This window comes from Callorhinus ursinus, unplaced genomic scaffold (genome assembly GCF_003265705.2).
Source record: "Callorhinus ursinus isolate GAN/ISIS: 27379988/994484 unplaced genomic scaffold, GSC_fseal_2.0 scaffold34, whole genome shotgun sequence".
Classification (NCBI taxonomy): domain Eukaryota; kingdom Metazoa; phylum Chordata; class Mammalia; order Carnivora; family Otariidae; genus Callorhinus; species Callorhinus ursinus.
In genome coordinates this window covers 752,139-773,662 of record NW_027397096.1, presented here as the reverse complement: position 1 = coordinate 773,662, position 21,524 = coordinate 752,139, and the positions used below count along the sequence as shown (strand labels likewise).

At 43.3% G+C, this 21,524-nt stretch overlaps 1 protein-coding gene across 8 annotated transcripts in view; it reads right to left on the bottom strand.

The window, feature by feature from the left end:
• Window positions 1-21,524, bottom strand: part of SMG6 (SMG6 nonsense mediated mRNA decay factor) — a 228,902-nt gene that overhangs the window by 153,641 nt on the left and 53,737 nt on the right. For 7 of the 8 annotated variants that reach the window (XM_025851094.2, XM_073879264.1, XM_025851096.2 and 4 more), the window contains one exon: window positions 20,386-20,531. In XM_025851094.2, the coding sequence (XP_025706879.1) occupies window positions 20,386-20,531 (146 nt within the window). Of the gene's footprint in view, window positions 1-16,611; window positions 16,632-20,385; window positions 20,532-21,524 lie in introns of those variants that run through there. The other variant, XM_073879266.1, reaches the window with a different exon arrangement.

Sequence of the window (21,524 nt, the reverse complement as noted above, 5' to 3'; positions counted from 1 at the left end):
TTCTGGAGAAGCTAAAAATTCCAGGAGGCAGCTTCAGGGGCAAAGGGAAATGTGCCACAGATGGGGCTGCTGCGGCTGATCCACCAGACCTCTCCGTGCTGGGTCCCGGTGCCTCAGCCAGCTTCAAACAGCCGAACGGAGGGCGGGCAGACCCTGGTGCAAGTTTGCTGAGTTCCAGGCCATCATTCTTGAGGGTGTAATAACCATGGGCTGTAGCACACATGTTGAGGGATGAGGGAAAAAAATAAACAGAAAGACAAAAGAATGAGGATGCACTGCCAATTTCAATTGTGCAGCTTTTATTTTTAAATGCTTATCAAGCTGAGAGAGAGCAGAGTTCTTGGAAAACAAGGTTTCCTTTTTTCCAATGCCAGCGTAAAACACCCTCAAGGACGGGCACTGCACAGACTGTAACAACAAGGAACGTGGCTCTGCATCTCCCAGCAGCCAGGCCGCCATGGGTCCCACGCCGCTCTGATTTCGGCTCAGCTGAGAACTCGAAATAACAGGCCCACTGCCTCTGGTAAAAACTGCTCTTTTTAAATTTTTTATTAATCTCTAAACTGGCTGTGTTAGAGTTACAGCCCATTACCTACCAACTCTCTTCACTAATAAAATAAATTTGTAAAAGGCCTAATTACTACTTTTACTGAACTACACTGCCTGGGGATCAAGTACAGGAAGCCAAGGGCTCAACTAGTTGTCAGCCAGGGGATGGCGGGGACGGGCTCCGGGGAGGACCTGGAGTCACCGGCGGAAGAGAACACGAGGTCCACGGACGAGCCGCAGAGCTCATGCCCAAAAAGAAACAAAAGGGCACTAACCCTGTTTTTCCTCTGAACAGCACCGCGAGGATCCATGCCATCATGGGATTTGGGGAGGCCTGTCACGAGTTACACAGGCCTATGCTGCCCATGCCCCAGCTCAGCAGAAAAAGAGAAGTGCAGTCCAACACAGATGGACCCCGGCCGGACTCTCAGCAGAAAGCCTGGACAGTCTGACCAGTAAGGAAACAACCATCCTTCCCACCTATCCCAATCTACCCTTCCACCCCGATCCAGACCCCACGGAGGAAAAACAAACAAAACAACAACAAATGCAGGCAACTAACTGCACAAGAGCTGTATGGTGAAGGCGAGGCGGACGGCAACAACTTCTGGGCTGTGCCCTGCACCTCATCCCAGAACACTGATTACACAGCTGGAGACGTTACTCACACGCCGAGCCAGGCAGCCCCTCATCCAGGCTGGTGCGGAGAAGTCTGACTAGAAGCCAGCAGTCAACTCTGACATACTCATTTATAATAAGAGGTGTGTAGTAAGCAGACTAGTCCAACTTCAGACGAAAAGTAAGGACAAAATGTGACCTTCATTCTTAATTGTCCACGAAGAACCCTCCTAGGCAAATCCCATGCATCTCTTGGACTTTGACAAACGGTATTTGTCCTCCATAGAACACTAAAAAAATCAACCACTGCTGAAGAATCTCTTTTTAAAAGAATCCTGATAAGAAAACCTGCTCCGGCAGGTGAGTTAAACCTGTAGCAGACAACCCTTTGGGGGATGACCAGAATGGAACATGGTATTTCACTGAGGCAGAGAGGTCTGCAGTTACTCTGCGTGCCACATGTCTCACCCTAAAGAACTGAGGAATGCTCTCAACAGGAAAAACACAGCAGCAAACGCTGTGATACCAAAGCCACAACTCCATAGGCCCCTGGAGCCTCTCAAACTAAGCTGCCAGCTAGGGAGCTAACACTAGCTTTGGATAAAATGCAGCTCTGGTAGAGTAATTAATTTTTTTCTTAACTGGGATTACATTAATTTTCAAGGACTAATGGAGTCCAGCTGTAATGGGAAGAGCGGCTGCCGATGCACAAAGGCACTTGTGCGTACATTATAAACACACACACACACACACACACACATACACACACAGACCTATAAAAAGGATCCACTATAACAGGATATTTTTAGTTTCTACAATGCTGCACTAAAAATATAGCCCCGGCTGATACATCATGGCAGAACTATTCTCTCTCTGTCCCTTCAGGAACAGTTTAAAACATTTATTTTTGTTTCCTTTTGTGATGGTCAGAGTAGGGAGAAAATAGCAGCTCATTGATAAGAGGAAACGAGAGAGACATGAAAAATTGAAAACTACCTAAAAACTCATGGAGAGGTTTATTTTATTAGTTCTTAATAAATATCTTGCAGATTTCCTCAGGAAATACACCAGATCACATGTAAAATAGTTTGATACTGATGTCAACTGCATCAACATATGAAGTCTATTAGGGTGAAGCCGCAGCAGGGTGATCAGCGTGCTGAAAAACTCCACAGTACTTGGGGGGGGGGGAATCTCACGGCCTTCCAAATTCTTCGAGAGGTAAAAAAGTCAGCCAAGACGCAGAGAGAGAGAAAGAGAAAAAAAAAAAAAGATCCCACATCCTGCTTTCAGCTGCCAGCAATGTGAAGTGCCCAGAGATTAATTCTACGTCTGGCCTGGAAATGTGACTTTAAAGCATGAGGGAGGGGAGTTGGGGGGGGTAGTGAGGAGGAAAGAGGAAAGAGAGGGGCAGGCTAACTGAGGCTGGCAGCAGGCCACCAACCCCCTCCCAAGCCATGTTTCAATGTAGACAGAAGTAAACCCCAATAGACAGCAGCGCCTCAGCCTGCCAGGCCCTTACACCAGCTGCAGCGCATCTCGCTCTCTCCACTCAGCCCCAAGTGCAGATGTTCCCTACAGCATCACTTCCGTTAGACTTTCTTTTAAAGAAACAGCACACATATGTGGAAGCATTTCTACCACTTCCTAACAGGACTCTCTTTGCCTTTAAGGGCCTCAAAGTAGGGGCGAAACTCTGACAGCAGGTACCCCAGTGGCTGAATGAGCTACTCCAGTCTCCCTTGCCAAGGAGCATCAGTGGTTAAAGATCATTAGTTAATAGGTTTTTTTTTTTTTTATAAATTTGGCTTCCCAATGTCGTCAGAGGGAGAACCCCCATAGTTTGGGGCTAGAAAAAAGGGGAAAAAGTATATCACAGATTCTAATCTTGGCTTCTCAAAGCAGTCTCCTATAGCATTACCATCATGGAGCTTGCATAAGGCAGTTTAAAAGAATGTAAATATAATTTCTTATATGCCTAAACTCATTTTATACAATCCCAGACCCTAAGTTAGTCAATCAAATCGACCATTATTGATTAAGTACCAAATTTTGAAATCTACCTTGAGGGGCTCCTGGGTGGCTCAGTCAGTTAAGCGGCTGCCTTTGGCTCAGGTCATGATCCCAGGGTCCTGGGATTGAGCCCTGCATCGGGCTCCCTGTTCAGCAGGAGGCCTGCTTCTCCCTCTCCCACTCCCCCTGCTTGTGTTCCCTCTCTCGCTGTCTCTCTCTCTCTCTGTCAAATAAATAAAATCTTAAAAAAAAAAAAAGAAAAAAGAAATCTACCTTGAACACTGTTAGGGATTTGATAAAATACCATACAGTCTTCTGTCCTCATGGAGTACATACTCTAGTTGAGAGATCTATGCATTTTATGAAGATAAAATAATTGCATTTTCTAGAATAGCTGAATATTCTCTACTTGACCTATCAAGTTGTTGGTTCATCTGGAACGAAAGAAGCAAGTTTGAAGAATAGCAATGTCAAAAGAAACAAAAGTCGGTAAACCCTCAAACCAAGTTGCTTTGTTTGAAATTCAAAGTTCAAAAGAGAAAACCACCTCCCCTTAAGGGAAGGTGGGAAATACTGGCAAATCCGTGGCAAACATACCATAGCAAAGAGGTTTAATTCATTTTTTTTTCAAATTTTTATTTAAATTCTAGTTAACATACAGTGCAATACTGGTTTCAAGAGTAGAATTCAGCGGTTCATCACTTATATCCAAAACCCAGTGCTGATCCTAACAAATGTCCTCCTTAATGCCCATCCCCCATCTAGCCCATCCCCCTCCCACCCCTGCTCCAGCAACCCTGTTTGTTCTCTATCATTAAGAGTCTCTTGTGGTTTGTTCCCCTCTTTTTTCCCCCTCCCATATGTTCATTTGTTTTGTTTCTTAAATTCCACATATGAGTGAAATCATATCATCTTTCTCTGATTAACTTATTTTGCTTAGCATAATATACTTTAGCTCCATCCACATTGTTGCAAATGGCAAGATTTTTCTTTTTGATGGCTGAGTGATATTCCTTTATATACGCGTGTGTGTGTGTGTGTGTGTGTGTACACACACATATATACATACACACACACACACACACCACATAAGAAGGTTTAATTCATTTACTACTTCTTAAATGTTTTCTATTCCATTCCTGACATATCCATGCTAACTTACCAAGCTTAAACTATTCCCAGCCGGTAAGTTTTCACCAAAGGTGAGGTGACATGAAGTACAAGGTCCGACCCTGACAATGCAGTTCATGATGACTCCAACCTTACCTCACTCAAATATACACACCAGGCTGATCTGCTGGTTAGGAACTTTTCTATCTGATGCAAAAGACCTACTCTCACAGGGGTGTTGGGGTGGCTCAGTCGGTTAAGCCTCTGACTCTTGATCTCAGCTCAGGTCTTGATTTCAGGGTCAAAGGTTTGAGCCCCCAAAAAATCTCTCACAATGTTACTGTCGTATTATTAAGCATGCAGGGTTCCTCACATTTCTTCCCAACTGAATGAAATTACCTAACAAATAGTGCTAGAATTCCCTCCGGCTGATGGAAATGAAAATATATTTGCAGAGCTGGTTAAAAACTTCTCCAATGGAAGATCTGATAAAGCTTAAGAGCAATGGAATAAATTACAAACGATAAAGAATGACATTTTTAACTCAATAAAAGTTTAAATCTTTTGTACACTAAAAAAACCAATAAACATTTAAAAATCAAACACAAATAAGAAAATTACCAGTGAACATAGAAAGGACTTGTTATATTTAGATCTGTAAAGCTCAAATAAATTGATATAAAAGATACAAGGATGGAATGGAAAAATGAGCAGAGAATAAGGCTACACAGAACTATAAAGTTTTTTTTAAAGATTTATTTTTTTTCCTTTTGCTGAAAATATCTTTTTTTTGTTATGTTATGTTAATCATCATACATTACATCATTAATTTGTGATGTAGTGTTCCATGATTCATTGTTTGTGCATAACACCCAGTGCTCCACGCAGAACGTGCCCTCCTTAATACTCATCACCAGGCTAACCCATCCCCCCATCCCCTCCCCTCTAGAACCCTCAGTTTGTTTCTCAGAGTCCATTGTCTCTCATGGTTTGTCTCCCCCTTCGATTCCCCCCTTCATTTTTCCCTTCCTGCTATCTCCTTCTTCTTTTTTATTTTTATTTTTTTTAAAGATTTTATTTATTTGAGAGAGAGAATGAGAGATAGAGAGCACGAGAGGGAAGAGGGTCAGAGGGAGAAGCAGACTCCCCGCTGAGCAGGGAGCCCGACGTGGGACTCGATCCCGGGACTCCAGGACCATGACCTGAGCCGAAGGCAGTCGCCCAACCAACTGAGCCACCCAGGCGCCCCTCCTTCTTCTTTTTTAAACATATATTATTTGTTTCAGAGGTACAGGTCTGTGATTCAACAGTTGTCTCACACAATTCACAGCGCTCACCATAGCACATACCCTCCCCAATGTCTATCACCCAGCCACCCCATCCCTCCCACCCCCCAACACTCCAGCAACCCTCAGTTTGTTTCCTGAGATTAAGAATTCCTCATATCAATGAGGTCATATGATTCATGTCTTTCTCTGATTGACTTATTTTGCTCAGCATAATACCCTCCAGTTCCATCCACATTGTTGCAAACGGCAAGATTTCATTCCTTTTGATGGCTGCATAATATTCCATTGTATATATATACCAGTTTTTTTTTAAAAGGAAGAAAATGTCCATTCTCACCAATAATCAGAGAAATGCATTTATTTATTTGAGAGAGAGAGAGAGAAGGAGGGAGGAAGGGAGAGAGCAAGCAGCGGGGGTGGGGCAGAAAAATAGGGAGAGAGAGAATCTTAGGCAGGCTCCATGCCCAGCTCAGAGACTGATGCAGGGCTCTATCTCAAGACCCCCAGATCATGACCTGAGCTGAAATCAAGAGTCAGAAGCTTAACCAACTTAGCCACCCAGGCAACCTTACTGAGCTACTGAGGCACACCTAAAGATATGCAATTTAAAACAAGATAAGTTGAGGGGCACCTGGGTGGCTCAGTCCTTAAGCGGCTCAGGTCGTGATCCCAGGGTCCTGGGATCAAGCTCCACATCAGGCTCCCTGCTTAGCAGGAAGCCTGCTTCTCCCTCTCCCCGACTTGTGTTCCCTCTCTCACTGTGTCTCGCTCTGTCAAATAAATAAATAAAATCTTAAAAAAAAAAAAAGATAAGTTGGAAAACAGTTTAGCAGTTTCTTACAAAACTAAACATAGTTTTACCATATGATCTAGTAATCTCAATCCGTGGGGTTTACCCAAATGAGTCAAAAAACTATGTCCACATAAAAACCTGCATATAGATGTCTATAGCAGTTTTATTCATAATTGCCAAAACTAAGAAGCAATGAAGATGTCCTTCAGTAGGTTAAACAATAAACTGTGGTATATTCAGACAACAGAGTATCATTCAGTGCTAAAAAGAAATGAGCTATCCAGCCATGAGAAAAATGTGGAGAAACCTTAAATGTTTATCAGTAAATGAAAGAAGCCAATCTGAAAAGACTACATACTATATGATTCCAACTACATGACACTCTGGAAAAGGCAAAACTATGGAGGCGGTACAAAAATCAGTGGTTACCAGAAGTTAGGGAGAGGGAGAGATGAATAGGCAGATCACAGAGGAGTTTAAGGACGATGAAACTCTTCTGTATTATACTATAATGGTGGATACATGTCATGATACATTTGTCAAAACCCATAGAATGTACAAGACCAACAGTGACCCTTAATGTAAACTATGGACTGTAGGTGATAATGATGTGCCAATATAGGTTCATCAATTATAACAAATGTACCACTCCGGTTCCCCATGTTGACAGTGGGGGAGATTGTGCATGTTTGGGCAGGCGACATATGGGAACTCTCTGTTCTTTCCAATCAATTTTGCTATGAACCTAAAACTTCTCTAAAAAAGAAAGTCTGCTTAAAAAAAAAAAGATGGGTTTTCTTCTATCATTTATTCAAAAAAATATATGAATGCCTACATTGTGCCAAGAACTATAAAACATTAAAAACACTTTAATGCCAGCAAGAGGTGGTAGCTGGGCATTCTCAAACACTGCGTTAAGAGTGTAAGCTGGCACAACTTCTTAAGAAAGTGATCCAGCATCATGTATCAAAAGCATTAGAAGACTTCAAACCCTTTAACCCCAAAACTGAGCTTCTAAAAATATATTCTAATAAAACAATATGAAATGCAGACAAAGGTTTTACGTACAAAGATGTTAATTATAGCATTATTCACAATACTATAAAAGTGGGAAAAAATGTCTGAAAGCAGGGTAAGGATTAAGTGAATGTTAACATATTCATATGAGAACATTATTTAGCCATTAAACATGATTATAAAGAATTCTATGACCGAATACCTCTAAATGAAAACAGGAGAATCAAAACATTTTATATTCAGTATTTTTTCAATTGTGTTAAAAAAGAACTTGAATTCATACATATATATAGGAATGAATGTCATTGCTGGGAAGATGGTTTACAGGTGGTTTCCAGCTTTTTTTCCTATTTGTTTTGGTACTCTCAACAAAACCCAAAACGTTAAATCTTTTAAGAATATTATTTAGTTTAAGTAAACAGGACAGAATTGCTCCAGCAAAGTGAGAGTAAAAATATGGTAAATGAGTAAAGAAGGAGAAATAAAAGAATATTATGTACAGGAAGAAAGAATAGAGAGTAAAGGATGGAAGACTTAGGGGATGAAATAGGACAGAACTTATGCTGTTCTCCAAGAAATTTTGCTTTCCAGAGCCCCAAAGACATTGACTCCAGGATTAGCAGTAAATACCAAAACACATTTAATGTATTTTAATGTCAGGATACAAAATTTGTATTTGGAAATTATATTTTCTGAAATGTCACCAATAACAAAAAAACAAGGAAAGATAGTAAGATTATGAGCAATGACCCCAGATGATAGATGCTCCTGGCCTTACCATTCAATCTTCATTGCCCAGCCTGACTTGTTGAACATACTTATTGAGAATTTATAGCACACTAGGCACTGTTCTAGAGGCCCATAATACATCAGTGAATAAAACAGGTCAAGGATTCCTAACTGTAGGGAGTTTACATTCTTGCAGAGGGGCAGCAGGAGAAAATGAGTAATAAACATATGCACAAAAAATAAGTTACTTAGTATTTAGAATACAAGTTGTGAAAAAAAGAAAACAGCGGGATAGAGGCAATCAAGGAGTTCAGGGTAGGAGTGCAGCGGTGTTAACAGGATGATCAGGGCAGGCGTCGTGGCAGTATTACTTCAGTAGACTCATAGGAGGTGCGGTATTTGCCATGCAGAGAGCTTGAAGCAGAGCATTCCGAGTAGAGAAAACTGCTAATGCAAAGGTTCAATGGTGCGAGAATCCCTGGCTCATCAGAGGACCTGCAAGAAGGCCAGTGTGGCTGAAGCACACTAAGCAAGCCGGGGGCGGGGGGGAGAACAGTAGCAGCAAATGAGGTCAGAGACAGGCGATGTGGGAGGGTGGGAGGAGGGGGAGTTCTCTTGTAAAGACTATGGCTTTTACTCTGAAATGGGAAGCCAGTGGAGGATTCTAAACACAGTGACATGATCTGATGTTTTTAAAAGAATCACTGCTGTACAGAGAGCTCTGTGTGTGTGTGTGTGTGTGTGTTTAGAGGGGGAGTCAGGGGGATCAAGAGAGAGCACTTAGGAGTTTCAAGTCTTTCTGGGTTGTCTCTCTCTTTGAGTTTAAAAAGAAGTTTATGGGGTATGCAGGCCATGTTTGCAAAGAGGACTTTCTCTTCCAGTGTGGAATCTTGAAGAATGTGTCAACAGCCTGCAATTGTGTCCTTAGCAGGCATCTCAAAATAATGATTACCAAACATTTCTCTCTGCTCATTGCCCTGACATGAGTTCTGGGCATCACCCTTTCTCAGGGGAGAGGTGAAAAGAGGTTATGCAGAACAAGCAGTGATAACAGGATGACGTCACAGGTGTGCCTCAAAGAAGCCCCCAGTGAGTTCAGCTCGTAACCACTCTACAGTGATTTACTCGACCCTGCCAACGCCAGCTGGAGAAGGGATGAAGCAAGCTGACACAGCCGTAAGCCTTGGGCAGGCATTATAAGATCTTTCTCCCTCCAGTCCCCCTCCTCTCTTCAACTGCTGATCCTTGCTTCAGAAGCCAAAGTGTGAACAGCACGTGTCTGGATTTCAGAAACCTGCCCAGCAGTTGGAAATTCCCTACAGCATGTCAACTGGTGCATCTGCTGTTGGCACTTGGGGCAAGGGATCACACGGGCATTTTCGGAAATAAGCTTCAAGCCAGGAGTCCTATAGCTGAAGAGGGGCCTAAAGAGCCAGAAAACTGCAATTACAGTAAATAAATTTCTAAATATGTGACAAGCTGCCTTCTAAAAAGGAAACGGAGACACACAAGCAAACCAAACAGCTCTAAGAACGGCAGAAGTCAAGAACAAAAGCACAGAGCACCCTAATGGAAAGGATTTTATGGGCCAACAGGGTTCACCAGATATGTAACATAATGTGACTGAAACTAGAGAGCACTCTTTTCCAGATCTCTAGCTCAGACCCTCTTGGTAATAAATGGTTTCTGTCATTTCAGCTGCAGGCCTCCCTCTCACCTTTACCTTTCTTCCCCACCCAATTAGCCTTCTAAGTAGCCTATACCTTGAATACCTCTTGGAAAAATTTTAGAATGTGAGCCCCGTAACACCATCTGCCGTAAGACTAGACTGTAGGAGCTGGAAAAAGAGCTACTCTTTGAAAAGCAGCCTACATGCCCCTGCCACCCTGGATACGGGTGCCCCAGTCGTACTGCTCAAGCAGAGCTACACAAATGTTCATGCCTGCTGGTAAAAATAAAAAAGGAGTCACAGCATTTCCTCTAATAACACGTCAGGCAGACTAGGTACCTTGATCTACTCTCCCAAGGAAACAACTAATTATCCTAGAAAAAGTATTTTAAAAATCTTTTCAGAAAGCATACATGAGTTAGGAAATTAAAAAGGAATTTTCTGGTCAGAGATTGAGTAAAGATGGGAAACTAGAGATATAAGTGGAACACAGCCAGACTTTACCCTAAGAACACTTGCCACCTGATGAACTTGAGCTTTGGTTTCCAAGGCTTCATGGGTAAAGCTAACCTAAGAGGGTGCCCAAGACCTCTGCCATTAAGCCGGCATCCCACAGAGCTACATCCAAGGTATGAGGGTGAGTCAGAAATAAACACAGAAATAAAGCCCCTTGGAAAGACAGCTGGAGGGGCACATGGGTGGCTTGGTCGCTGGGCATCTGCCTTCAGCTCAGGTCATGATCCCAGGGTCCTGGGATCAAGCCCCACATCGGCTCCCTGCTCAGCGGGAAGCCTGCTTCTCCCTCTCCCACTTCCCCTGCTTGTGTTCCCTCTATCGCTCTCTCTGTATCAATAAATAAATAAATAAATAATCTTTAAAACAGTACATCAAAGAGTTTAAAAAATTTAAAAATTTTTTTAAAGACCTGAAAAACATCCAGAGAGAATACTTTTAAAAGAGAAACAATCTAACTGATGGTCGGCTTTTAATCAGCAATGGTGAAAGCTCAGAGACAATGAATTGTCTGAAATGGGGGCTGAAGGAAAAATAACTGTTAACCTAGAGTTCTATTACCCGTGAATGTAGGTCTTTTAGGAATAAGGAAAATAAAGCCTTTTCAGACAAATAAAAACTGAAAAAAACCTGTCATCAAAAGAACTTCACTAGGGGCACCTGGGTGGCTCAGTCGGTTGGATGTGTGACTCAGGTCATGATCTCGGGGTCATGGAATTGAGCCCTGTCCTGCACTCAGCATGGACTCTGCTTGTCCCTCTCCCTCCCTCTGGCCCTCCCTGCCCCCCACCTCATGTGCTCATGTGGGCGCTCGCTCTCTCTCAAATAAACAACTTCACTAAGTATGTTCTAAAGAATATACTTCAGGCAAAAAGAAAATGATCCCAGGTGGAGGGTCTGAAATGCAAAAAGGTATGAAAAGAAAGTAGTAAATACACGGGTGGGTCTAAACAAACATTTACCAACAAAATAAACAACAAAAACAACAATAATTTCTCTTGGAGGGTTTAAAGGGAAAAAAAGAATGAAAATACATGACAACAGCAGCAAATAAATTGGAGACACAGTGAGAAGAGAATGGTTGGAATTTATTCCATAGTCCCTGTATTATTTGGGAGGAGAGTGAAAAATGCTGAATAACTTGACTTTTGGCAAGGTAAGCGCACATGCTTTAGTTCCTAGGGTAACCACTAATAAAAGAAAAGGAAGGGGAGCCTGGGTGGCTCAGTCATTAAGCATCTGCCTTCGGCTCAGGTCATGGTCCCAGGGTCCTGGGATCAAGCCCCGCACTAGGCTCCCTGCTCAGCAGGAAGCCTGTTTCTCCCTCTCCCACAGTTCCTACTTGTGTTCCCTCTCTCACTATATCTCTCTGTCAGATAAATAAATAAAATCTTAAAAAAAAAAAAGAAAAGGAAGAGTGGAAAAAGAAATCCAAAAGAAAGTAAGAAAGAAGAAAAAAGGGAACAGAACAGGTAATGGGAAAGCACTGGGAGAAAATATCTACAAAACATGTATCCGGGGCACCTGGGTGGCTCAGTTGGTTAAGCGCCTGCCTTCGGCTCAGGTCATGATGCTGGAGTCCCGGGATCGGGTGCCGCGTCGGGCTCCCTGCTCAGCGGGGAGTCTGTTTCTCCTTCTGCCCTTCACCCCGCTCTCACGCTCTCTCTTACTCTCTATCTCTCTCTCAAATAAATAAATACAATCTCAAAAAAAAAAAAAACAACAACAAAACACATACATCTGACAAGGGGCTTATATCCAGATTGTAGAGAGAACTCTTAAAATTTCATAATAAAGGCAAACAACTTGATTTTTCAAATGGGCAGAAGATTTAAACACACACCAAAGAAGATATACAGATGGCAAATAAGCACATGAAAAGTCACTCCTCATCCTCAGTCATTGAGGGGAAACACAGAATGAAATTAAAACCAAAATGAAATGGTACTGCATATCCACCCAAATCCCTAAAGTAAAAAAGACTGACAATACCAAATGTTGGCAAGGATGCAAAGGAACTGAAACTCTTATGCCCTGCTGCAAGGAATTTAAATGATTCAACGACTTTGGAAAACAGCTTAGCAGTTTCTTATGGAATTAAATATATACTTACCGTATGACCCAGGACATCTACTCCTGGGTATTTACCCAAGAGATTAAAATACATGTACACATAGGGTGCCTGGGTGGCTCAGATGGTTAAACGTCTGCCTTCGGCTCAGGTCATGATCCCAGGGTCCTGGGATCGAGCGCTGCATTGGGGGTCTCTGCTCAGCAGGGAGCCTGCTTCTCCCCCTCCCTCTGCTTCTCCCCCTGCTCATGTTCTCTCTCTCTCTTTGTATCTCTGTGTCTCGAATGAATAAAAAAAAAAAATCTTAAAAAAAAAGTTAAAGAAATAAAATAAAATACATGTTCACAAAAAGACTTTCATACAGAGGTTCATGGCAGTTTTATTCATAATAACCCAAAAGTAGAAACAACCGAAATGTTCATCAACAGGTAACCAGATAAACAAAACTGTTGTAGTATATCCTTACAGTAGAATACTATTCAGTAATACAAAGGAACGAGATACTGATTCATATAAACAACATGAATAAATCTCAGACACATTAAGCTGAACAAAAGAAACCAGAAACAAAAGAGTACACACTGTATGATTCCATTTATACGAAACTCTAGAAAAGACACATCTAATGTATGGTGACAGAAGACAGATCAGTGGTTTACCTGAGGCCGGGGTAGGAATGGAGATCAACTGGAATGGGCACAAAGAAAACTTTTTGGATGATGGAACGTTCTGTATCTTGATTGTGATGATTAGTTACCCAGGTATATAAATTGGTATGTAAGTTGGTCAAACTCACTGAAATGTACTCTTAAGATGGGTTCATTTTACTGTGTATAAATTTACCTCGATAAAACTGATTTTTAAATAATAGTATAGTAATATAAATCCAAATACTCCAATAATTACAGTAACAGTCAATGGATTCAATATTCATAATAGCTCCAAAGAGAAAACTCAAATGTCTCAAATATCCTTAAAATAAGAATGGGTAAACTGTAATACAGGAATAAAATGTAGTATTGTAGCAATGAAAATGAATAAACTACAACCACACACATCAACATGGACAGAACTCACAAACGTTACATGGAACAAAATAAGTCAGAGAGAAAAGAATGTAAATAATATGATTAAGCATGATTCCATTTATATGCAAGCAAAACCAAACTATGTTTTAAGAGTACATACTTAAAACAATGCTATAAAAAAGTAAGGGAATGAACTCCACAGGTCAGGATGATAATTACCTATAAGGGTGAGGGAGAACTACCATGGGCACAAAACACAACAGGGAGCTTCTGAGGCGCTAACAACATTCTATTTCTTAACCCAGATAGGGGTTCCATGTGTATTCACTTTATCATCCTTTCAAATGTTTTATACTCTCATCCTCTTTTCTTCATGAATGATATATCTACTTTCCCCCAGGCCAAAAATAAGAATCATAGTCTCCTCTAAGAATGGCATGTGAAAAGCCTCTTTCTTAAAAGCAAGAAAGATAATAGAAAAGATCATGAGAATAAGAAACAATGTTCCTAAAAAGTCCTTTAAAAAAAAAAGGGAGAGGGGCACCTGGGTGGCTCAGTCCTTAAGCATCTGCCTTCAGCTCAGGTCATGATCCCAGAGTCCTGGGATGGAGCCCCACATCGGGCTCCCTGCTCCGCGGGAAGCCTGCTTCTCCCTCTCCCACTCCCCCTGCTTGTGTTCCTGCTCTTGCTGTCTCTCTCTGTCAAATAAATAAAATCTTAAAAAAAAAAAAAAAAAAGAAAGGGAGAGAGAGAGAGAGAGAGAAGGAGACTACGTTTCCCAAAGTAAGATAAAGATGAATATTTCTTTTCCCAAACTGGTCATGAACAATGCTTTCTGTTGTGAGAGGGAGATTCCCCCTTACCCATGAGAATAGTAAATATGGAACCCCGACAACTTTTGATATCCTCAAACCATATCCTTCTGCCAGCTTACTACCTGTGGCCCCACCAGAGGTTCAAGCAGCCTGGAATTCTGACTCCCCCTCAACTCCCTCATCTCTACCTCTGTTCCTCTTCAGTCTCAAATCAGACTCAAGGATCACTTTTTGCATCAAAAAAACAGCAGCTGCTCAGATTTGGGGGCGAGGGGCAAGATGCTTGCATTGTTTAACTCTCTCAATTAAGTCCAGGGAAGTTTCTGTGTCTTCTGATACAGAAGGCTGGACACTTAAGATGTGGGTGTAATTTGCTAGCTGCGTAACCTTGCTTAAATTATTAAACCTTTCTGGTTATGTTCCTGGTCATCTATAAAACAGGACACAAAATATCTGTCCCACCTGTCTCTGACAGCTGATAGGAGAAATCAAATGAAAACACATATGCAGCAACTATAAAATGTCATCAGGTATTATCAGTGTTTTGCTTTTGTTATTACCTGCCACTACCTCTGAAAGCTACAATTCTTCCTCAGCCACCATTCGGTTGGTTAGGATACAAAGTACAACTTATGCCCTCTCACCCCATCCCCAGAAAACACCCATTTCCCCTGTGTGTTCAACACACAGTACATATCTGGCCTGAGCCCCCGGTAAGCTACACATGTAGAATTTTTCTCAAGAAAAGCTTACAGAGAACTTGGGAAAGGCAGCTGAGAGCCCTGCTGCCAACATTCCTGCCAATAATGTCTTCCTTTCAGAGTTAAGTCCTTCCTGGAGCAAAATAAAATCAAATTGGGAAGCCATAAAATGGCAAGAGAGAGGAGATATCCAGCCCATATTAACTCGTGGGCAATGATGGGATACTGCACTTCAGCACTCTAAACCAAAGCACCAAGGACACCAAACCACACCGTCACCTTGGGGCAAACAGATACCGTTCCTTCACCTGACACGGTAAGAAGCTTAATTTTATGGATATGACTGGATTTTCTCACTTCTTTAACGTTTCAGAACTGTTTCTTCCTCCCCTGACCTAAAGTAACAGATATATTCTAAAAACAAGGACCCTGGAAATCAGAGTCAGGAAAAATAAGGAGGTCCCCTGACACACTCACTTCTTTAACTTCTTCTTCTTTTCCAGGGAATTCTGAGGGAAGAAGTCTATGCTAAGCAGCCTACTGATAGTTGTATCTCCCCCAGAGGGATAGAGGGCATAGCTGAAGGAGGCGTCCTCCTCTGGCCTGCCTTCTAAAGCCTAGACTCTTCTGACCTTTGAATCCATTTCTCACAAAATTTGTTGGCCAAGATGGCTCTTTCTTTGCTAATTTACTCTAAACTGAGCAGTTCTGGAAATGAAGGTCAGGAAGTGCTGATTACCTAGAGAAATCTACCCATGAATCCTTTAGGAGAAAAAGCCCAAGGGCTTCTACCACTAGAGATCTTAGAGAAGGAGGAATGAGAAGGACAGTTTATACAGCTAAACTCAAGCCTAACCCCTTATGAAAGGTGGATTTCCTGTACAACTGTTCTGACAAGCAGAGGATTAGGCACTTCATACATTCTGCTTTGGTAAGAGACTTAGACAGAAGTGAATTGCCACAGAGAAGCAGACTGCTGTACTCAAAGTCTGTGAGGTGGCTGGAAAACAAAGGATCTCTGGTTGTGAATCAAACTTCTCAACTAGAGTCAACCAGCATACCCAACAACAGCATGAAGGTGTGAGGTCTCTACCTCAAGCATCCCAACATCTGGGTTAACCACTATCGGTCCCACGTAGACAGCTGTGATTCTCTATTCCTCTGGAGACACACGTGTGGCACTCCCTCTACCTCCTGCAATGCAGGATTACTAACGAGCCATAAGAGCAAGCATAATTGATAATGGAAGGAATGCCAGTCCATCCCTACCTCAATCCCTGCCCCGAAATGTTCCCTAAAAGCAGGGAGTACCAACGGCACATAAGAGAAGTGTCTCTTGGGTGCCCTCTTGCTGCCACCGGGGCTTTTCTGCAAGGCTGAAATGGAGGCCTGGCCTATGAACTGGTAGAGGAGGAAAAGGAGGAGGAAAAAGAGGGGGCCAGGGTATAGAAAAGGGAAGTTATTCCAGTGGTGGCCAATGAATAACATCCAATGATTTATAGGAAGTATAATCCAATAATATAGTAAAATAAAACAGTGTGTGACTGAGATGGTTTTGATTCCAGGAATTTTAAAACATATTTTTTAAAAAGAGAAAGAGCAAGAGGGAGAGAGAAAAAGGAAAAAAAAAAAAAAGGCCAGATTGGAGCAAATTGGGCACAGATGGGGGATGCAATGGGTTTCAGTGATGCCCTACCACAAACGCTGCTTCAATTATTCCTCTTCAAGAAACTAGAGTCTATTTCCTTAAATTACAGAATTTTCAAAAAATTAAAATTCTTGGAGTGTTTCTGGTTTAGATCAACAGTTCACCCTCCAGCATCACGTCAGCCGATCAGATGGCCACTGAAGTGTTAAATGCTGAGGCACGTGGAGAAGGCCCCATTTCTCCCTTTGGGCTCAGGAATGCTGTAGAGAGATTACCAATTGTGACATCACTCTGGGAACCACCTATCTCACCACTACCCATCACTCGCCAAAGGACAATTTTGGACACAGGCCAGGTAAGGAACACACTGTTCAATGAGAGCTGGCTTGCCCAGAACTGTGGCCTTCTTCATCCGTGCATTCAGTACAGACTTAACTGAGTGCCTAGTAAATACTAGGCACTTTGCTAAGAACCCCCCAAACATCCCTCAAATTTATCTGTCCCCAATCACTTCAGTGCAGGATTCTAGACTCTGTAGTTCCACTGAAGTAGAATTTTTGCAAAGGGCTCATATAAGAGGAGATAGAGGTCTCCCCCACCAATGGCCCTCAACCCATGAATTTTGAGATCATTGCTGAGATCTGAAAGTTTAGTTGGTTAAATGATGTAGCAGAACTCAATTTATTTCCTCCTGTGTGGAGGAGGGCAAATCTGATCTCACATGCTCTGCCTTCCTGAGCTCCAGGGAAAACTATAACCTGGGAAAAGGGGAAAGATGCCTTTTACTCCTAGCTGAGGGTTTTTTCCTCCATTTTTACTTGTGAAGTGTCCAAAGCTTTTAAACAGTTCTGTATCTCTCTTGACCACAAGGAAAGCACATTTAAAAAGCAATCACCCTAAAGTGTTAGTATCATTTCTATCCCTGAACTACTGGTATTTTGAAAAGAGGACAGTTATACAAGGGTGGCACTGAACACAAAAAAAATGAATCAGAGGCATCAACAAAGAACATACTTTTTAGTAAGGACGTCCCTGTTGCTCTTCAAATCATACTCCTTAGGTACCATATCTACAAGCAAGGCCCAGGCACAGACTGAAAGGATCCCAACTGCCTTGGGGGCCACAGATCACCTCTGCTTCAGGCTGGAATGTTCCTTCTCCACAGAGTCCAGGAACTGACATATGCAAACACCCACCCAGAAGAACATGTCCAAATAAGAATGGAAAGAAAAATGATGGTCCAGATGTTCTGTAACTCGAAGTGACTGCCAAATCACCAAGACCCCAAGCACCTGGGAGGGCCAGGCAGCATCAGTCCCTTGCTTCCCGGTTTCAGACAGCCAGGGTTCTGCGGCTGGGTGGCGACTCTGACAGCAAGCAGACTGGCCTGGAGAGAAGCCTTCAGAAGGGCACCAGCTGACAGGACTTGGGGGCTGAACACTCAGGGCTGATTTATCACTTCCTTACTCATAAAAATGTGATTCAAACTGCTGTTGATTAGTGAAGGATTTAAATCTTTACCCTCTCCCCAACCCCCTTCCCTCTCCACCCCCGGCACAGATGCTGCTACTCAGCCACAACACCCCCTTCTTGCCACTGTCCGTGCAAGCACAGCACAGGGGCCCAGAGAAGATGACTCATGTGCTGGGAAATGGAAAAGTGCATCTTCCCACCAACCGGCCCCGCTGAGTGCTCTGCTCACCCCTCTCCCAATGGCAGCCCACACAGTGGGGTCTGGACGGCCGCCTCAACTGCACACCGGGTACTTGGCAGCACGTCCGCAGAGCTCTCTGTCCTACTTGAGTGTTATATCCTGTGGCCCAGGCTGATTTTCCCTGAAACACTCTTGGAGCTTCTGACCACCTCAGCTCATACTCCCCTTGGCCCCAGCTGCCTCATGGAGGTGAGCGTCAGGACAAGGCCAGAAATGAGCAGTCTCAAGCACAGGCTCTGACTTGTCCTTCTTGGCTAGCAGGTCCTCATCATGACCAACCCTGGATGGAAGAGAGTCCTGAAAAAAGAACCTTGGCCTCAAATGGGAGAACCACCTATTTTCTCCTTTCTCTGTTCTCACCACCTCACCTTCCTTTCACCCATATTTTCTTAACCTTTACTTAACAGCAGCTACAAGAAAAGGACTCACTGGTGGCCTATGAAAAGGCCAAGGTATTCCTTTTCATGGAGCAGAAGCTGCTGACAACAGATGCTTCGCAGGCAAGAGCCGCAGGTCCTTTACACTCACACCTCCTGAGACCACAGGTCACTTGAGGCTGGAATGATACCTCAGCAGAGGATGCAGTTCTGTGACAGAGCAGCAACTCATTGAAATCTGTTTTGCTGTTAGAGGTAGGCAGGAAAATAAATAGAAGGGCACCACAGGAGGCCCCAGCTCCTGAGTCCAGGGAGCTTCCCAATTGGTAGAGGAGAACCAGCAGAGTAACAGTGAAGGAATCAATCTCCCTCCCCTTTGGACTTCACAGCCACCATGACAGCACTTCACAAACTTTATTTCCTCCTTCCTGGAAACCACCACTGCCCCTCAAGGTTGCATGCTTTTTCAGAGGTATTCTCAGGAATAATTAGCCAAGCTCAAAAAGGCACCTAAGCCTCTGCATCTCGACTTCTGCTGTGAATTCTCAATGTTGTAGCAGGCAGCATGAGGGGAGAAAATCCTCTAAGATTCAGATATGATTGAAAACCCAGGTGGACGAGCAGAGGACCTTGCAGAGAAAGTCCCAGGAGAAGCCAAGTTTTCAAGGGAAAGTGTGGCATATACACTCATCAGGGGAGAAATCCACCACCCCCAATATCAGCAAGCTGAGGCATAACCCCCTAAGTACAAATGGGAAGGGAAATAAATCAACTTCAGAGTGAGAAAGCACTAAGAAAAGATGCAACAAGAGAACTAGCAACACTCTGTCCAGAAAGACCAGGTCTGTTTTACAACAGAATCTGCACAGGACAATTTCCACTTCTTGGCATTTCAGATAATAACCTTCCAGCCCTGAGACCAAACACTTTCTGTCAATGCTCTGAAACGATTCTTGGCAGCGTGGACCAAATAAACACACAAAACAATGTCACCCCCATGCTACATATTTCCATCAAGTCAAACCACATCATCCTTACCTAAGTGGGGTGGAGGGGACAGAAGGGATCCTGGTAACATCCTTCAACAGTGACCTGGTCATAAGAACATTTAAAAATCCTGCCAATCAGCCCCTCCCTCCCCACCCCCCATGTCAAAAAAACCCCAGTGTTCAGAAAAGCATTTCAGAATGCACACCAGTATAATGGCCAAATTCTAGGCCTGGTGATTTTTGTGCTTCCAGCTTGAGTCACCAAAGTCATCAATTCACTGTTCGTACTCCCTGGCAGGCTCCCACAAGGGATAGCCCATAGGGAACTAGACTTTTCCATATTGAACAAACAGGGTACATGCGTCCAGAAACAGCTATTCCCAATCCCTGCCAAGCGTATGGTCTCTGCAATGAAACATTTCAGCAATGCCTCTCCCCTGGGAGAGGCTCTGGGTCTGTAGCCTCCAAGAGGCCTTGCTGCTGCCTTTAGCATGGCCAGATGTGCAACAGCATCTCTGGGTTTGCAAATTAAGCTCTATACCCATGATTCCTTCCTTTCATCCCACCCAAGCACTAGAGAGTCATACAGATTTCAGAGAGTAAATTAAAAATCTGAGAGGCAATGATAGGGAAGTGTGTGTGTGCGTGTGTGTGTATCAGGGGGAATGTAGTGGTATGGTAGCATACGAAAGAAGCTAGATTCAGTTTATCTGTGTGGATAAAGATGCCAGCCATTCCTTACCTTTCAGCTGAGAGTTGTGTACAGCAAACATGTTGATGGTCATAAGCTGCAGCATGCGGGTACTTCCAATAGGAGGGGGGCTGTGCTGCAGCAGCACCTGGAACTCCTTGAGGACCTTCTCAGCCACTGCAGGGAATGTCTCCATCCTGCAAATACAGCCAGCTCATTCAGGGAGGCACGTGCCCAAGAGCAGTTGGTGTGCACACGCACACGCGCACACAAACTCTCACCCCACCCCACCACGCCGTGTCTCTCTGAAAGCACACCACTAATGCCTAGGACGTTTTCTTTCACAAACCTTCCTGGTATCCTAAGGTTGTGACCACATTTAAGAAAAAGAATTGATCAGGGATCAGAGATGGAAACAACTCAACCTCTGGATACGTCACTATGAGTTATTAGGCTTTGGTATGCTATTTCCTAACCCCTGGCAACCACTGGATTCAAGCTGAAATCAAAGTTTCTCTCTGAAACACTCAGTTTTTGTGAATAGTGAACAAATTTCCTTAAAGCTCTACAACCTACATATTCCCCAAACTCTCTGGTATGAAAACTGTATTCCTTAAAAAGAGGTTCATGAATCTAGAGTGTCTTCACTCAAGGCTTCGCTTCAGGAAACTAGACATAGTTCTGCTGCTGTCTTTTAGGCACTATCACACTAATTGCTCCACCTAGGGATCCCAGACTTCCCCTTGAAGAAGCCCTAGACCAAGGGCCCCCATGATCCGTTTCAGTCTTTCCTGTGTTGCTGTCCTCCTCCCTCTCACAAGCCTCTGCTCATCAGGGTCTGTATGTTTTCAGGCCAGTGGAAATCTAATGCCCTGGCCAACTGCCACTCCCAATACAGGAAGAGCCTATAATGTAGGGAGGTAGAAATCCAGCCAGTGACCTAGGGCTCCTAAAGAGAGGTCATTCAAACCACTGCTTGCCAAATGTGGCCACTGGATCCCAAACAGTGGTGCATGCCTGGAGCTCCTTTGGAAACACGAACAAACCACAGTTCAAGTCCTCAGAAAATAAAAAGCAAATTCAAACTTGGTGCTAGAGAGAGAAACCAGGCACATGGGCCTTAGAGCCATGCTAAACAATTCGTGGTCAGCAGAGTATCTTTTATCCATCCTCAACCCCCACCCCCCAAA